The sequence below is a fragment of the Rissa tridactyla genome, chromosome 1, assembly GCF_028500815.1.
Source record: "Rissa tridactyla isolate bRisTri1 chromosome 1, bRisTri1.patW.cur.20221130, whole genome shotgun sequence".
NCBI lineage: Eukaryota > Metazoa > Chordata > Aves > Charadriiformes > Laridae > Rissa > Rissa tridactyla.
This window is the reverse complement of record NC_071466.1, coordinates 47,395,229-47,408,111: the sequence shown is the minus strand read 5'-3', so window position 1 is coordinate 47,408,111 and position 12,883 is coordinate 47,395,229. Positions and strand designations below refer to the sequence as shown.

The 12,883-nt window shown below is 35.5% G+C and overlaps 1 protein-coding gene across 1 annotated transcript in view; it reads right to left on the bottom strand.

Annotated features, from left to right (window-relative positions):
• Window positions 1–12,883, bottom strand: part of LOC128908284 (progesterone-induced-blocking factor 1-like) — a 54,193-nt gene that overhangs the window by 23,922 nt on the left and 17,388 nt on the right. The window contains exons 5-6 of the mRNA XM_054198157.1: window positions 9,268–9,398; window positions 434–518 (exon numbers count right to left, since the gene is read on the bottom strand). Of these exons, the coding sequence (XP_054054132.1) occupies window positions 434–518; window positions 9,268–9,398 (216 nt within the window). The remainder of the gene's footprint in view (window positions 1–433; window positions 519–9,267; window positions 9,399–12,883) is intronic.

The following is a 12,883-nucleotide window of genomic DNA, read 5'->3' as shown; positions in this document are numbered from 1 at the left end:
GTGTACTGGAAATGAATTGTGCCATGCTTTGTCCAGGTTTTTGGTCTCAGTGACTGGGGAGCAGGGAGAGATCCTGGGGCATACTGTGGCACATTGCAGGCCTTGCAGGTTACATGTGTAGCGACTTCATCACCTTTATCTAAATACTTGTTAAATGCTTGAAAACGTTAAACAGTTTGCTGGGCGTGCCTGTTGTATGCATAAGAAAAGAAAGAACAGTGAGTCTAAGTCAACAGAGAGAATTTAGCAACTGAGAGTACACCTGAAAGCCTCCTGGGTGCCCAACAAACACAATCACCTGTGTTTCCGAAAACTACACAGACAAAAAACCCCAACAAATCAAACCCAAGTAAACCGATTTTTTTCCCCATCGTTGAAGGCCAAGAAGACAAAAAATGCACTTATGGTAGTAATGCTAAAACAGGAAGATTACCTCACGGTGATTTAGAAGTCTCTCCAGATCTGCTGCCATTTGATTCTTGACACGCAGCAAAGCTGTCTTTTCTTTATTTAAAAGACTGGTAGAAAGAGGATAGGAAATGCAGTAATAGCAACAGATAATCTCTTTTAATCTTGTATTCTGGCTGAAACATGCATTTTTCTAAAGCTAAATACTGGCAACAATGAAAATGTGCTCAAGTAATTGTATCAAATAATTCTTCACTGTGTTCAAGCGCTGGAATTTTTATAAATGAGCTGGAATGGACTGATACATAAAAATCTTATTTTAGTCAAACAAAAACTATTCAAAATCTTCATAAAATATGGGGGGGTTTTGATTCTCTAAAGGGTACTTTAAATTATCAGAATTTTCTATTATTATCTCTTGGTTTCTTCTAGGCAAAATGAACTCATTTTACAAGCAAAGTAAGGCTCCTAATATCTACACTTTGATGTCAAAATGTGTATTTCTTTGTTGTATGCATCAGTAGTAGCAGCACATGCTGTTCTCTCAGTATCACCTCTTTTGATACTACCGTATTTAGAAAACAACAAATACAAGGAAGAAAAACATCCAGCTCCCCCTTTTAGCTGTGTAATTTCTGCAGAAATTGCAAATGATTTTTTGCCATTTTTATTTCATATTTCAGGAGAATGCATAGGATCAAATTTGTCTTGTGAACCAAGTATGAAAACTGTTTTAGCACGAAGGCATGCTTTTATAGCACAATGTCAAGTTTAACTTCAATTGTTCTTCGTTTTCTTAGTTACAGAAATGTTTTCTCAGTTATAGAATACGGACATTTGAAATGTTTAACTTACACATTCTGATTCTAGGCAGCAATTTTAATATAATTAAATGTATTTTCATATTTAGTCCCAACATCAGTTTCCAACAATAAACTTCAGGCTAACGCATACATAAATGCCACTATATAATCTAGTTTATTAAAATAGCCACAGAGATTTCCTTGGAAGACCAATGTTATATATGCTATTATCACGACTTAAGTAAATAGGCTATACAATATAAACTATAACATAAATTAACAACTATGCAAAATGCAGTTCTGCATATGGAGTGCAAATATGTAGTCCTGAATACAGGTCAGGAGTTCAAAAGCAAATATATTAAAATTTTATAAATGGAAGGGAGCAATTACACACGTTGCAAACACATTATTTAATATTCCCAGAATTTAATCCAGAAATGATCAACAAAATAAATCAACCTTTTCTTTATTTGGTTGTGTATCATCCGCTTGTTTCAAATAAGCAACGTCATCCTTTGCCCCAGAGATTTTCTGGCAGTTCTTTGCAAGCTCAGTACTGTAAATTATGACTGTCAATTCCTTCTAGGCATTCATTAATTCTCAGAAAAATTGTATGCTTTGGCCAAATTGCTTAGTTGTCTATGTTACTTAAAAGGAAAGTAGTAACATTTATGAAAAACTACACGGATATTTTAATATTTCCAAGAGTTCTTCCTGTGACAATTTTAATCATGATGAAATTTGCTGTAATTTTTTTTTTTCTTCTGGGTTTATATGTTTTAACTTACTGATATGTCAGGCTTTCTTGCATTTCTGTATTTCCTAACAGCATAAACCAATCCTTTTAGGGAATGACTCAAAAACTTATTAGAGAAACAATAATAAAAGTTCCTTTATGCCTTAAATAGTGCACTGAATAAGCATAAACATCAGTGTTCATGACTAAACCAGAAGTTCACGTTCAAGGTTCAGTTTCATCTACAGGACAGAATCTATTCAAGTTATACTAGTTATGCCTTCTGAAACAATATGACATGACTGATCCATGTGGAGCAGTTCTAATTTTCTTTGCTTGTGGTCAAATGTAGGAATTAGACCGCTACGTCATTCAGTAGCACTTGATGTGTTTTCTGTCATCCATACGAATATACAATTACCAAAGCACATGCAGATTTCAGATTTAGTAGTTTTTCAATAGTTATGCTTTTTCATCATTGCAGATAGAAGGAAATAATTCATACTTCTGAAAGAACACTGCGAAAGAGGCATATATACATTTAACAGAGAGAGAAAGCAGCGTTACCAGACATAATGTTAATAAATTCACACCTGTAATGACCAAGTAAAGCAGAAATTCCTTCAAAAGTTCAATCTTTGGAGGAAGACTGGCCATTTCAGCCCCTATTATGGAAACATTCTGAACAGGCTTCTCGGATAACAGCAGTTAAGGAGGTTCTAGACTTAAACTACCTGCACTTCCATCAAACAGTAGTTTAAACTAATCCAGTTTTAACTGGCAGTGTAACAAATCAGACAGCTTTACAGTTCACTTCAGCTGACCCAAGCAAAAACTGTTTCTGAAAGATCACCATTTCCTACTCACATACTGGTAACCCGCTCTTTACATTGGTACTAGAAAATTTCTGACCACACGCATATGCGTAGGCCACTTCACTGATCTGGATGGAAGCTGGAGTTTTTTTTAAAGGTTATTTTTCACATGGACCACCAAAACAACTTGATTTACCATGTACAGTGGAAACCCACAGCTGAAGGTAAGGATGAGACTGCTCCATTTGGTGACTGTGTGCCTCAACTGTCTTACTATGGTTCTGAAACCACAATCTATGAGACTAGACAAACCAGCTTCTCACATCTGAGCTCAAGGGTTGTAACTTTCATCTGAAGTGACAGGATCTTCTTGACTGTCTTTAACTAACCATACGTTTAAGTTTTAATGATAATAGACATGTATTAAAGTACTAGAGTACTAAACATTAAAACAAAGCTGCCAATGACTTGTTCTGGGGTGAAATCATGCGAACGCTTGTGAGAAAGGGACTGCGTTGAAATGATCTAATATCCCTGGAGTTATTTAACAAGACAAATGACTGTTTTTACACTGAAGGGCAAGTATAGACTGTGCTCTGCTCCACAGTCCTGGTCTCAGACTGCTCCGTCCTGAGTGTGGAGAAGGTGCCCTTTGTGATACATCATATAACTATGGTCCCAAAAGTGCAGGTTGGAGAATTAACTGAAAAGCACTGCAGCTCTTGCTCTTTCTGTGTGCCTGGCTTTCCAGAAGAAACCAAAATATCTGGGAGGAGATTCAGTTTCATTCCATCATGCTTTCAAAACCTAGCCAGGTATGAATCCAGGTACCAGGAATGCAGGACTTACCACGGAATACACTTGTCATATGCATACACATTGCTCACAGCAACCACTGGCTTGTTTTGTTTCACTTTACCCAGGTTCTAAAGCCAAGGTAGCTTGGATATCATAAATAAGACATTTTTAGGTGACTTGGTTTTTCTGGAGAATGGAGACTAACAATTCCCGGTCTCAGACGCTTAAAGCCTTTTGAATTTGGGCAATTAAACCATCTTTTAAATCTCTGGACTAAATATACTAGCTACTATCCTGTTCAGAAGTTTCTATTATTAGATGTTCTGGATAATATGCTTACACAAATTTTCTTTTTAAGTCATGTAGTTAGAGAAGGAGGTATAAAAATCTGCAAATAAAAGTTCTTTAGAAGAGAGAATACATGAAAAATTTGTGATCTTTCATTGTGCAGCTAAATAACCACAGATCAGATTTTTAAAGGCATTTAGTAGGGCATTGCTTAATGATTTTAATTGGAGTGCTTCAGGTGACTTAAAAACTCATCTGTGAAGTGTTCAAATTGAAAATAAATTACTTTTTCAAATTGTAAAAAAAAAAAAAAAAAACAAACAACCCAAAAACCAAAAAACCCCAAACAGGTGTTTAAAAGTTGCAAGACAGGTCAGAAAACATTCATTTGTAGAAAAAAAAAAATATATTTCTACTAATGGACCATTTCTCAGGTAAAACGCACTAGTGTTGGAATAGATGATGCATACTTCACAGAATGGTAACGTTCTCATAAAAAAACTCATTGCCCATTCTGTGATAGGGAAAAACTCAGCTAACGCTGTATGCTGAGCTTTATAATGTTTGGATGGCAATTAGAGAACCCAAAATGTTTAGGTAAGAAACATTTCAGTGCATAGCTTCTTAGTGAGCAAAATCCTTGTACTGCTTCTAGATTTGCTGCACAGTTAGGCTTTTGAGTGCTTTTGGGTAAGTGAACCACTTTTAAAACCAACCATGGTACTGAGAAATTTGAGTAACTACATTTAAAATAAATACCTGCTCTTTATGAATAAAGTCCTGTTTAATGTCTCCAGTTATTTATAAACCTAGATGTTTTTAGCAGAAAATTATGTAGTAAAACTACAATTACTTCACTACATACATAAGAATGAAATTCAGAGATTTGTTTTCCCACAGCATGACATAGTTACAAGGCATTTCTTTCCAAAAGGAGTGCTAAATGCGATGTTTTCTTTTCTGGTTAAAGAACTGTATGCTAGAGAGATTTCTTTATAGTAGGAAGGAGTCATCCTCATACATACCACTGCTGCTCTTAACCATCGCTATTTACTTTTATTAACGAGAGTGCTATGTGGACTGACATAAATGACAGGTTACTTAACAGAATATTTTGAGATATGTGGAGCACCTATAAATTCACCCTGCAGATGCCCTATCACTCAAGACCAGAGGTTTTGTATCTGAAGCCTATCTGCAGATGCATGGCTCAGTGCACAAGCACACGAGGTGTTCTGCTCCCAGGGCCAGCTTGGTTCTCTCCACAGCCAAGTGCCAGCAAAGCCTGCAGCCTGCCTGGGAGAATTCTTAGGGGATCGGAAGGAGACTGGTAGGGAACATACATGTGGGCAACATCTGGTAGAGCTTTGATTACCCCTAAACAACCTCTCCTTTTATCTTTGAGTGGTAATACACTTGTGCCTTCACACTGAATCTAAGCAGTAACATTACACACCTGTAATAACCTGGAGATGGGTCCCCAAGTTGTTCATGCAAATAACTAACAGCAATGACAGCTGCTCAGCTAAGCATTTACTCCAACTGCAATAGCTCTTGCAGCTCTTAGTGAAGGTATGGCTAAAGATCCCCAGATCTGTGTGAAAGGTGTTCAGAACACACTTCTCAACAAGCCACCAAAGCAGCTCCAGCTCTCGTGGAATATACCACTTTAAGGCCTTGATTCAGTCTGGTACCTATTTTGACTACTTCTCCTTTCAAAGAGAGGTTGGATGGGGCTTTCAGCAAGCTAATCTAGTGGAAGACATCCTTACCCATGGCAAGGGTGTTGGAGCTAGATGGTCTTTAAAGGTCCCTTACAACCCAAACCATCTTATGATTCTATGATTCAGTTTGACAGCTATTGATACAAGCAACCTTGATTACTATTTGAATAGTCCTTCCAAGTAAGGAAGACATTTTGATAGGGAGGGTCTGAAAGACAGACTTAGCTCTAGAGGTATAATGCTTAAGGATGAAGGCATGTAAGCTGCTCTGGTTAAAGTGAACTTTGAAGATCACATTGGAAGGAAACTTAGATGGATCTGCAGGACTTCTCAAGAGTATTGTATCAAAATGATCTTCCTGAATCTGTCCTACTCATCTTGTGGAAATAACTGCTGTTAGAAATGACACTTTCAGACAATGATGCAGTGCAGAGAATCCTGAACATATCTGTTGCCTGTCAAGGGATCACATTATAAGTCACTTTAGGCCATTTTGCAAAAAATCGGTAAAAATATGGCACAAGAACACCCACAGCCCAAACTAAGGAGATGGCTGTCACAGACAGCCTTCCTCATAGTTGCCTTCCTCTTGTGCTGATTTCATCAAGACTGTCTATTTCATCACAGAATCAAAACCACATCCAACAGCAACCAACAGCCTTCTCAATAGACAAGGAAATACAAAGCACTGCAGAGGTTGCTGCAAAGGAATTATATGGTTGCAAGAAAGTACTGACTCATCCTGAGAAATCTGCTGGAACCTAACCAGCCTAGGAGTAAGTTCGTAGAAGAATATTGGCTGTCATCACTGTGGACAGAAGGCAATTAAGGATTAAGTTTAAAAAAGTAAATTCACTTGAAAATTAGTCCTTACTGATCCCTCCACTCTCAAGTTAAGTGAGAGGTGGTAGAGAATGCTGGCACTGATAACACAGATGTAACTGCTCTACTTAGGGAATTGATGATTTATACAATGCAGAAACATCTCTCTTGATGAGATGAGGTAAAAAAACCAATACGAAAAGAACACTCCTCCACCATAGATTCTGTGCACTAAACACGAAGGAAGGAAAAGCATGATCAAGCATAACGTATCTGTGAGGATAAAACTAAGTATTCAGTCTTGATCGTCGTGGTGCAGGCATATCAACATTATGTTAAATTGTCTACAAACTGGTACTCAAACACAAGGTTTAAAAAAAAAAATTCAAAAAAATCACTAGCATTTTTAAAGGTCTGTCTGGAAACAAGAGTTTGAACATTATTTTTCCATTAGCTGGTACTTGTGAAATTGCTTTCTAGAAATAAAACTAATGCATATATTGCATGTAAAATTTTAAAGAATAATAACGTACTTTGTGTAACTGCAGCATAAATTAAACCTCAATTTAAAAAGGCTACTGCAGAGCTGCAGTATTAGCTATTAATTATAGGTAATGGTTGAAAAAATATTTCATTTTTAAATGGCTTTACAAATATTAACTTTTTCCCTTAGCTCTGAGATACAGAGAAACTGAGCCTCATAAACCATGTTTAGTGTTTTCACTATTACTTTTCTAATAGCACCAATATTATCTGCAGAAATTTAGGGCCCTCCTTCAGGAGCACTAATTCTCTACTCATCCTCTCAAAAATATTCCACACGCAAACCAACAAAATGCTGTTTAATGAACTAAGACAGACAGCTAGGAATAATGATCTAAATCTTTTGATCCTGCAGAGCTTTACTTGGCATATATTTGGTAGGGATTATCATTAATTTACTTAAATCCCGTTCTGATTCAGTTCTGGAATAGCTGGGAGCTAGACTGGTCCACAAAGTAATCTGAAATCACCTAAAGGATATTTTAATTTAAAACCGTCATCAGCAGATTCCACAAGGCTATCCTCATGACAAAAGATTGCTGGAATGTAATGGTTCTCTGGTTAGAAACCCCTTCCTCTAACCTTCTTCTCACTTATGGGAAAGCAAAGGACCAACATTATCAATTTTATACCAGATTATGGTTTCTCCTGTGCTCCAGGGAACATCAGCTAACAATTTAGGACATTTGTTTTAAATGTGGAGTTACGAATAGCGAAATTAGGGACTACTGGTAAGTACCAAAAGCCCTAAACCAGGCTGTTTCCAAGTATTTCACTGGTTTATGAAACTGTAGAAAAGTTGAGGCAAACTTGTGATAAGGGAATAATTATTTTTAGTTTACAAGGAATATTGGAAACTACATGAAAAAACTTCTTACCAAAACATTTGATGTGCAAAGTAAGCGTTACTTATTTGCTACAAAACCATTAAGGATAAAAATATTTTTTGTCAGACCACACTTTCATTTACAGAAACATGGACTAGTGGTGAGCACACCCCCGCTCACCACAGTAGAGTGCTGGTATGTTTACCATGAATGCTCGCACTGTGGTGCAGATCCCTTTTCTTCCTTAACCTCAGGCACTTTAAGATGCCAAAAATTCCCTTTATAGTTAATGGAGAGTAACAGGCATCTCCAGCAAATGACTCACTCCATCCAAAATCTGAATTGCTTTTTGGAGATGCCACTTCCGCCATGAACTACTAAGGAAAGCTGACATGACTAAGTTCCTAATTTAAGTGCCTTAAATTGTAGGCTAAATTTAGGAAGAATATCTGGGCATACAGATTATTTGTAATGAGCCATAAAAATTCAAGAGAATCAATGTTAATAATGCATTTAAGTTCTTATATATTTCAATGGCATGAAAGATACACTTTCAGAAATGACCTCACCTATCTACTCCCTTTTTTTCCTTGCTTTTGAGAGACTTTTGGACAACTATGTGAATAATGGAAGACATTTTCATGTTACCATAATCTGAAAATTTAATTTGCTAGTGATCAATTCTTTGATAATTTTATTCACAGTTGGAAAGTAAGATCCTGTCTATATAGAGAACGTTATAATTTTTCATCTCCTGGAAAAATATAATTTAACTTTGAAGTTTTTCTTATAATACATCAAGTTAGGAAAATATTAAAAACACCTGGTTCTGGAATAAGAAAAGGTCTATTCTTACTGAATCAAAGTTAAGACAAGTGAAGGATATCTTGTCAGAAAGTATGAATTAATATTTCAGTTTATTTATAAATGTATTGATTTATGTATAGATTTACTTGGATAATAAGCATTTTAGGTATTCCTCAAGGCGTAACAAATACTATCCCATACCATCAAAATAGATACATACGTAAGACAGTATGCAGGTTCGAAGTTGCTCGGTGGTCTGCGAGTTCTGACAGCTGGATATAACAGCAAATCAGAGTCTCCACTAGAGAAAGTCTGCTCTAGTTCTGCCCGAAATATCCTTTGCTGGTGGACTAGTCGTATTATTTTTCTCTGACTTTATTTCTTTATTTTTACTTTTGTACATCTGGTGTGTCATTCTTTCCTTTTACTCTTCTGAACTTTCCTCTACTTCATGAGAGCTCTTCTCAACTCGAAACTCACTTTAAACCCAACTGTCGTTCCTCCTTTTCCAAACCTAAAACCTATTTTTCTGACAGTATGAGAAATGACAGATGCTAGAGTTCCAGCATAAAGACTGGACTTAGTCAATGACGGATTGTCAACACTGGCCAATAATGATATGGCTTTCTAATGATAAAACACATAAATGATTGTACTTTCAGTTTAAAATAAAGAAACAGTGATTTTAATTACCTGACATCTTTCTCAAGTTGTGCAATATGTTCTTTCTGTAGACTTATTTGAGAATCTCTCTGTTGCACGGTTTCAATGAGGTATTTATATGGCTGTTGTACTTGACTCAACAAAGAATTTGCTCTGTCAAGCTGGAAAAAAAAAGAAGTATTACTGTTTACTGTTATAGATTTTATAATTTCTGAAGCACAATTACTTGTTTATGATTGAATTTTTATTGTATATTATGGATTATTATCAATTGCATAACAATACAAAACCCCAAACTGTTATTTCACAAACAAATCTGAAACAAATGACCCTCAAATTACTATCTACTACATTATCCTCTAAATTTTCTGTTCTAATTGTATGGTATTTTCACTGCAATCATGATACTGCTCTCTACACTTCCCTAATCTGCATTTTCAAGAGTTTTAATGTAACAGCTTCCACTGACGATAAAAAATGAGTATAGACAAGGCCTCTGTTTGGTGACAAGTGACTTTTTAAAAACAGTGTATTATTACAATTTAAACACAAATCTAAACACAAACATGGTAGTAATGGAAGAAAAGTCTCCTTTCCTCTAATCAATTACTGTATATGAACAGTGAAATCCAACAGGACGTTTACAAGAGTAGTATAAAATAACTGTCATACCCATAAGTAAGAAATAAACCTTTCTAGCCATATTCCCTGAACAAATTAGGATCACTAGGTCTAAAAAGCTTGCATGATATAGCTTGCATCTTGAGCAATAAAACAATGTCATTCACTAAAATATGTACAGAATTAAGATCCCGCATCAATATTTAGCAGTTTCAGCAGCTGGAGTACCTACAAGTCAAGAATACCAACTAGATTCTTTAAAATATAAATTAAACTATTTTAAAGTTTAGATACAAACAGGTCTAATGGAATAAATTCAATGGAAAATGGTTAAGCTTTCCAATTAGTTTATAAAATTTCTGAATAGTTTAAACAATCTGCATTTGCCAAAATTAGACTCAGAAGCCAGTTGTCCTATTTTGTGTTGTTCCAAGGAAGCAGGGGGGGAAAAAACTAACCCTTCCTATAGACCTAGCTTATTTAAACAGTATTTCAGGACTTTCCTAAAATTAGATTTTTCTACTCACAATTTTCAAAACATGAGACTGTTTCCTTTCTCTGATTCCATTACATGTTTATTGCAGTTTTACTTCTGCCCTCTATACTCTGTCAAATGTGCAAAGAACTTATAATGTAATGGTTCACATTTATTAAAAAACAGAATATAGACAAAATTTTGCTTGCTCACCTTACTGGCCTTACTAAAAGGGGAGTTTACCTCATACTTTAAAAAGTTAAATGAGAGACAATAACATTGCTATACTCTAAATTAATGCAAATCCTTAAGTATTATTTAAATACATTCGTTCCTTCAGGAAATACCTATTCTATTTCACAGTGAAATCCCAAGTTTATTGTAGAGAACTCATAAAAAAAAGGCAATCATCTTCTTGAAGAAACTAATTATCTTCAATAAATTGATAAGCAATTAAAAAACCTATTATTTTTCTAAAAGTACAAGTTATCAAAAAAGGTCCCTTTCAGGAAGACCGTAGAGAGTCTTTACATGACAAACAGGTAATTCCAAGATATAGAGTACTAATATCTAGGATGGTATAAAAATTGCAGTATAAAACCTCGACGCCGACATTATAGGAGAAGATTAATCCAACCGATCTTGTTTGGAATCCTTTTCTTGATAGCCTAAAAACTTTCAAAGGATGCTGTCACCACAGTGTGAAGTTCCGCATTGTTCTCACTGATAAGAATGCAAATACTTCAGTGGGAAAGGACAACTGAGGTATTGTAAGCTTGGGCTGATGCTGCTAAATCATCTGTTAATTTGCTAACTTTACCAGCTAAAAAGCATGTTGCTGGTAACAAAAAGGCTATCCATTCCCTCTCCATGGTGGTGCTTTGCTGCCTGTTTGATACTATAAATTTAAAAGAGGTTGTCATTAAATAGTAACCAATTAAGCATTAAATGCATTTAATGGATCAATTTTATTAATATAAACAAACGTATTAAGCATTATCCTTGAGCAAAGGCATTATTTTTTGTAAGCAACCTTGATTTCTTTCCATCTTAATATACAAGAATTATGAAAGTATTTCTGTGTAATTCTTTTAAGTGATAAATCTACTACCTTGCAATTGGACATTTATTATTTATCCTTGAATGGGCATCTTTATGAAGCTGAAGGATTTCATCATTGATCAGCTTGATCTATACTCTGTCTTTCAGAGAGAGATGTCAACCTGCTTTTAGTAAAAATGTTTCAATCAAGGCATACAAAAAGCACAAATACAATGTCATGATGAAGGCTCGAAAAAGTCATTCAGCAGCAAGCCAAATACATCAGTTTAGTAAATTTCTTTATTTAGGGTATCACTTTTACTGTGTACTGACTCAGAATTTGCTTTTTAAGTCACCCAAAGACCATATTAGCCTTCTAGACACAAGAGACTGTCAATCCATCAGTTCTGGCACTGTTGTGCAAAACCTCTGCCAGGTGAATTTATCCCAAAATTTAAACTGGACACTAAACGTAGTAATTGCAGTACTTGCAGAAGCTGATATATATCCTTCCACTTACTTCAACTGAGATTATTATGAAGTGAGATGTAGAGGCAATAAACTGATTATCACTACCTGAGGATCTTTCTTGGATCAGGTCATAAGAATTCCTTTATTCTGTTTGTCCTAGACATGGCCTAGACAATCTTCTGTAGTATGAAATAAGTCTCAATACCTACTTTAACATCGCAGGTCTGTGCTATAGAAAGCAACAAAAAGAGGACTTTAAGGGAAAATTTTTTTCTAACGTTGTATCACAGACCTGAAAATAGATAGGATCCTGCAGTTAAATAAAGCCCGACAAACTATAATGGGACTAACTGAAGACTGATCAGTTTTTTCAGCAGCTGAGCTTTTTCACAGGGTTCCAACTTTCAAGCAAGCACATTATATCAGACATCCATCAAATGAACGAAATTATGGAGAAATCAGTATTTTGTTCTTGGTAATGCTGGACTTCCCCAGAAGATCAATATGATTCCTTTCTACAGAACTCAACAATTGGTTGAGGACAGTTCAAAAAAAGAATCTTAGAAAGGGCATCCATTGTAGTTATTGCAATCTTTTTATTTTCCTCCCTCCTTTAAAGAGCTTAAAAAAAGTTCTATCATAAATACTGTGGTGAAATACCAGTATTTAATCCAAATTCGAAAGAAAAGTTGGTCCAATCACTTTGGTATCAACTGTCAATCCACGTTCACGATTTCATCTAGATGACTGAACAAAATGTCAACCAAAAGAATAAAAATGGGCTACCTGAGTATGCTGTAAGCCAGAGACAGGGTCTCTGGTTTCCTCTTAAAAAAAATAATAAAAAAATACTAAAAAAAAGACAGACAATAGCTTGGAGTAAAAATCTATCTTGGCCCAGGGGATGCAATAAAGACAGCAAACAGAAGTTCAAGAACTTAAACTATATAAAGATAACAGATAGCAATCAGTATAAAACATGAAATACTGACAATTTACAGGAGGAGCTACAACTTCAAGGGGAAAGTTGATACTAGC